The sequence below is a fragment of the Cololabis saira genome, chromosome 12 (assembly GCF_033807715.1).
Source record: "Cololabis saira isolate AMF1-May2022 chromosome 12, fColSai1.1, whole genome shotgun sequence".
NCBI classification, from domain to species: Eukaryota; Metazoa; Chordata; class Actinopteri; order Beloniformes; family Belonidae; genus Cololabis; species Cololabis saira.
Window position 1 is genome coordinate 27,034,278 of NC_084598.1, and position 6,141 is coordinate 27,040,418.

Genomic DNA, 6,141 nt, shown 5'->3' on the forward strand with positions numbered 1-6,141 from the left:
GACAGTTGTTGCGTGACAGAGAGCGGCGACAGCAATGAACCCAGCTGTTAAGGCTGTTTATCTCTTCTATTCCTGAAACATCATCGAATCAGACCCATTTGGACTTTGGCACCAGGATTTTTATTTTTAAGCGTTTCTAAGCGTATTTTTAAACGTATCCTAGATATAATAGCTCTCTTTAATGAATGATCATGAATGATGTTATTATTGCCTGCGGCAAGTGCTTGTCATTACTGTTGGGTAGTTATATACCAACATCCAACAGGTATCCGTTTGGCCTTTAATGTGTATCAAAAAATAATAATAACACCTCCAGGTTTCCATCTCGTGGCGTATTTAGTGAACAACATGTTAAAAGGAGCTCAAATAAATGTTCCGTTCAGATTATAATTTTGGTGACTAATAACGGAATGTGGGAGCATATTAAGACTCTAATTAAATACTCATGTGAATGTACTTTGTTTAAAACAAAGGCTGTTAAATCCCAGCCAGGATATGTATTTGGGGTTCATTTGAGATACATATGGGGTGAAAATAATGCTGCTCATGTTCAGGGACCTGGGTATTGAGTGGGCATGGGTCCAAAATGGGTGTCTTTTGTGGGGGAGACCTGGGCTGTAAAGCCAACTGAAATGACAGGAAGGTGTTTTGGCAGGCTTTCAGATGTACAATTGCACAGTTTACATGTTTAAAGCACCTGATTGACCAGCTGTTTGTCAGTTCGTCAGAGCAGATATGCCACGACATCAACCCAGAAGAATACTAGGAAATGAAACGACTGGACTACTCTCTGCCTCTGCTAAGGCTTGACATACAGTGGTGAAGATTGAAATAGTTGTTTCTAACATTTTTGTCTCCCACCATCACACGGATATGGATTCACATTAAAACAAGAGCAAGTGCTGTATGAAGCTGCTCCAATTTCTCTCACACAGGTTTGTAGATACAAGGTTGATGAGCTCCTTTAACTTTAGAGTTTTCAGCAATGCATTCCAAGCAGCAGGGGCAGCGTACTTAAAGCAGTGCTTACCAATTTCAGAATTTACCTTGTGATTTGGATTAATAGTCGGGGAGCAGACCCAAGATAGCTTTATAGATTAAAAAAAAAAGGCAAATGTATAAGGCAGCGTGATGCCAGAGACGGCCACTCAACCCGAGCATATAAGGTGCAGTGGTGAGTGAGGGCTTTACAACCAGCAACAAACCTTAAAGGGAAAGTTCGGTTTTTTACAACCTGGACCTTATTTCTGGCATTTTTTATGGTCGTATACTCACCCAGGCAAGTTTGGTGTCATTTGGAGTCCTTCGGAAGATATTAGGGTTTTTTTTGCGAGCCGCTTCTCCATATAACGGTAGTGAATGGGGCACAGCGGGACACAGACGATGCAGCGTCTAAATAACACATGATTGCCGCGAAACTCTTCATTTCTTTTATGAATCACTACATCTGCTTCTGGGCATCTTCCAGGACCTGTTGTCTACATCCGGGGCTGTGTGTGTAACAAAGAAATCAGTTTGTAAACAAGACCTCTGAACTCATGACGTCATCTCTGTGCGCGCACTCTGTCCTCCGTTCAGTGAGCTCTTCAGCCGTATACTCTGGCTCAAAACGGTAAGGACTTCCATCATATTCAAAGTCGTCGTCCACAACCTCAGAATTTGACAAATATTCAGACATGTTTCAAATAACTAACAGTAAACTAACAGTAGCGAACTCCAGCTGTAGACAGAGCTGTGTCTGGGATGCACACACAGAGATGACGTCATGAGTTCAGAGGTCTTGTTTACAAACTGATTTATTTGTTACACACACAGCCCCGGATGTAGACAACAGGTCCTGCACAGAAGCAGATCTAGTGATTCATAAAATAAATGAAGAGTTTTGCGGCAATAATGTGTTATTTAGACGCTGCATCGTCTGTGTCCCGCTGTGCCCCATTCACTAACGTTATATGGAGAAGTGGCTCGCAAAAAAAACCCTAATATCTTCCGAAGGACTCCAAATGACACCAAACTTGCCTGGGTGAGTATACGACCATAAAAAATGCCAGAAATAAGGTCCAGGTTGTAAAAAAACGAACTTTCCCTTTAAGGCACCGTGACACACAGTGTCCAAAGAACGAGTAGGGTGGACACCAGTGTGTCAGGAGTGCCAAGACGTTAAAGACTCTGTGGGGACAAATGACCTCCAGTAGAGCTCCTTCTACCGTGGGTGCAGCAGTCTTTGGCAGAAAGAGTTACCTAATTCCTCCATTGTCTCTTGCAGAGAGGGGCAATGGTTATTTATGATGTTGACCACTGGGCCAACATCCTTCTCTCACTCACCTGCTTCAGAGTCCAGAAGACACAGCTGGCCCTTCACCGTGTCATAAATAGCTTCCAGAAGTGCTCTGCACACTCCAAAAGACCAGGGTTTCCTCAGTTTTTTTGTTTTATTGTACGTTTTGTTTTGGTGACTGACCCTGAAATCATTCTTATTATCTCGTTTGGTTTCCAGTTTCTGGTAAATATCCATCCACCATACGTGTTATCAGATAATTATTAAGAAACAGTGAAAAATCCATGTTTGGTTTTTGGAAGTCTTTATTAAGAAATGTTAACAAATAATGTAGCAAAACTTACAGTATTTCTCTTCAAAGTGTAAATAATCAATACATTGTAAGTGCTTTGGTGTCATTCATTTAATTTTTAGTTCTTGACATTTAAGACTTAAGACTTTAAGAAATCGAATATTATTGAAGATTGATTGTATTTTAACAATGTTTTTACATTGAAATCATATGATTCGTTGAACTAAGCACTGATAGGTCATCCCATTAACATAAAGACTGAAATGTGTGTTTTTAATCCACTTCCTCGATGGTGGGACCCTGAGAGCTGCCTCCCGCCTGGCTGCCGCAGCTTCCCGACGGCGCTGCTCCTTGGTACAACTTTGTCACAATTGGCTTGCACACCTTCTCTAGCTCGCTCTGCTGATGCTCGTACTCGTCCTTCTCGGCTAGCTGGTTGTTCTCCAGCCAGGAAATTTTCTGGTTGCACTTGTCAATAACCTTCTTTCTATCCTCCTCACTAATCTTTCCTTTCATGTTGTCATCTTCCACTGAACTCTTCATCTGGTAGGCGTAGGATTCCAGCATGTTCTTCGCCGCAATCTTCTCTCTCTGCACTTCATCCTCTCCCTTGTACTTTTCTGCATCCTGTACCATCCGCTCAATCTCCTCTTTGCTGAGGCGTCCTTTGTCATTGGTGATGGTGATTTTGTTTTCTTTGCCAGTGCTCTTGTCAACCGCAGACACGTTCAGGATGCCGTTGGCGTCAATGTCAAAGGTTACTTCTATTTGTGGCACACCTCTGGGAGCAGGGGGGATACCTGCGAGGTCAAACTTCCCCAGGAGATTGTTGTCTTTGGTCATGGCTCTCTCACCTTCGTACACCTGAATCAGCACTCCTGGCTGGTTATCCGCGTATGTGGAGAAGATCTGAGTCTGCTTTGAGGGAATTGTGGTATTTCGTTTGATAAGGGGGGTCATGACTCCGCCTACGGTTTCGATGCCCAGAGACAGCGGTGCCACGTCCAGCAGCAGCAGGTCTTGGACGTTCTCTGAGGTGTCACCCATGAGGATAGCAGCCTGGACTGCTGCGCCATAGGCCACTGCTTCATCGGGGTTGATGCTCTTGTTCAGTTCTCTGCCGTTAAAGAAGTCCTGTAAGAGTTTCTGGATTTTGGGGATTCTTGTGGAGCCGCCAACCAGGACAATATCATTGATCTTTGACTTATCCATTTTAGCATCTTGCAGAGCCTTCTCCACCGGCTCCAGCGTGCCCCTGAAGAGCTCAGAGTTCAGCTCCTCAAAACGTGCCCGTGTGATCGAGGTGTAAAAATCAATTCCCTCAAACAACGAGTCAATCTCAATGCTAGCCTGAGAGCTGGAAGACAAGGTCCTCTTTGCTCTTTCACAAGCTGTGCGTAACCTCCTCACGGCTCTCTTATTCTGGCTGATATCTTTCTTGTGTTTTCTTTTGAATTCCTCCACAAAGTGGTTGACCATTCGGTTGTCAAAGTCCTCCCCGCCGAGGTGCGTGTCCCCTGCAGTGGCTTTCACTTCAAAGATGCCATCCTCAATTGTCAGTATGGACACATCAAAGGTGCCACCACCAAGGTCAAAGATGAGGACGTTTCGCTCTCCTCTTTTACCTTTATCCAGGCCGTATGCGATGGCCGCTGCCGTGGGCTCATTGATGATCCTCAAAATATGAAGTCCTGAGATAACGCCAGCATCCTTGGTGGCTTGCCTCTGTGAGTCATTGAAATAAGCTGGGACTGTGATGACTGCGTTTGACACCCTCTGTCCCAGGTAGGCCTCAGCAATCTCTTTCATTTTTACCAGGACCATGGAGGAGATCTCTTCAGGATAAAATGCCTTGTTCTCTCCTTTATAATCCACCTGGACTTTGGGCTTCCCGCCATCATTGATTACCTTGAAAGGCCAGAGCTTCATGTCAGACTGGACCACTGCGTCGTTAAACTTCCTCCCAATGAGGCGTTTGGCATCAAAGATCGTGTTGGTGGGGTTCATGGCAACCTGGTTTTTGGCAGCATCTCCAATGAGCCTCTCTGTGTCGGTGAAGGCAACGTAACTGGGAGTGGTCCGGTTGCCTTGGTCATTGGCGATGATTTCCACTTTACCATGCTGGAAAACCCCAACACAAGAGTAGGTGGTGCCCAAATCGATGCCAATGGACAATCCCTTAGGTGAGGACATCTTTCGTTTGACTTAAAGTACCTAGACAATTTCAGAAGACATTGGAGTTTCAGTGTCAAGGAACCTTCGATGAAATCATCCAAAATTAACAAAAAAAAAAAAAAAAACAGACATTAACTAGTCCATTTACTCATCAGCTATATATTACAAGGAGACTACCAAGTAATAAAAAAACATTGGCTGATTTTGACCTCTGGTAGCTAGTTATGGCATCGAGGACTCTTCTTCAGTTTACTCCAATTCTGTATCTCTTGAAATTAACAATTTATGAACTGAAAAATTCTAAAACCTCAAGCCAAACACATGCTTTCATCATTTATCTTGACTAAAGATGTGATTTCTTGCAAAAAAAAAAGATTTTAATTGTCGCTACTTACTTTCAGTGATCTTTCTGTTTGGCAGTGGGGAAGAGCTTCCCTGAGTGGTTCCTCCGTCTCAGCTTCTGCTCGTGCGTGTTTCCTCGGAAACTCATGCCGGGAGTTGACTCGGGCCTGTTGCTTATATAGTTACTGCCCGGTTACCAGAACATTCCCAGTCCCCTCCTCCTCCTCCAAACGGAGTGACTGAGCTGTTAATATTAGAAATGAATGCAGCTGGCGTGGCGCGCGAGGGTCGGTGAATATTCTGGAGAGGCCCAGCAGCTTGATGCCCAGCCAACACCGATGAGTGCGAGGGAGAACAATGTGGAGAGTGTCCCATAGGGATATTCAAGGAGATATGTGAAACTGTTAGATCTGTTAAAAAGACTTTATTGCTGATTTAATGCATCCATTTACATACATAGCATACACCTATGTCGTCTTGATCACATGAAATGTTACTGAAGAAGGCCCTGATGAGTCAGATTAGGACAGTGACAATCATACACCAAATATAACTCTAGTATTTTTGTCAAACATTAGAGACATAATTAAAAATAAAAGCATTGGAAAGAAAACATTAGATGTAACACAAATAAATGAAGTTTTACAAAAAGGAATGAGAAATTTAATTAAGGTCAGCGCTGATGTTTATCCGACGTACAACCCTGTTTCTAAAGAAGTTGGGAGACAGTGTTGATTACACATGAAAATTTAATTGCAGTGATGTGTAAAACATTTGATCCCTACTGAAAATTATAGAAATACATTTAAAATTTAAAAAACGATGAAAATTTTGTTGAAAGTATATAAGCATATGCTCATTTCTAATTTAATGCTGGATATACTTTAAAAGTTTGAATGAACCATGTGTTGTATCAACTCTTCTTTTTATATAATTGAGGATTGAAATATTTGTTAATATTTTTTCGTTCTTCAATTTGGATCTCAGCCGCTCAACAGTTCGTATTTCATAAGCAACTTTGTCACTTCAGAGTAATGCTGCTAAAATATACAAA

General features: G+C 42.7%; 1 protein-coding gene across 1 annotated transcript; it reads right to left on the reverse strand.

Annotated features, from left to right (window-relative positions):
* Window positions 1-2,634: 2,634 nt before the first annotated feature.
* hspa1b (heat shock protein family A (Hsp70) member 1B) lies at window positions 2,635-5,272 on the reverse strand. The gene is made up of 2 exons (XM_061736277.1): window positions 5,141-5,272; window positions 2,635-4,784 (listed from the first exon to the last, which is right to left on the reverse strand). The coding sequence occupies exon 2, from the start codon at window positions 4,761-4,763 to the stop codon at window positions 2,844-2,846; it is 1,920 nt and encodes a 639-aa protein (XP_061592261.1). The 5' UTR covers window positions 4,764-4,784; window positions 5,141-5,272; the 3' UTR covers window positions 2,635-2,843.
* Window positions 5,273-6,141: the final 869 nt, after the last annotated feature.

What these genes read in the sequence shown, in the direction of transcription:
- hspa1b (XM_061736277.1), bottom strand. Translation starts at nt 4,763, where the DNA reads ATGTCCTCACCTAAGGGATTGTCCATTGGCATCGATTTGGGCACCACC.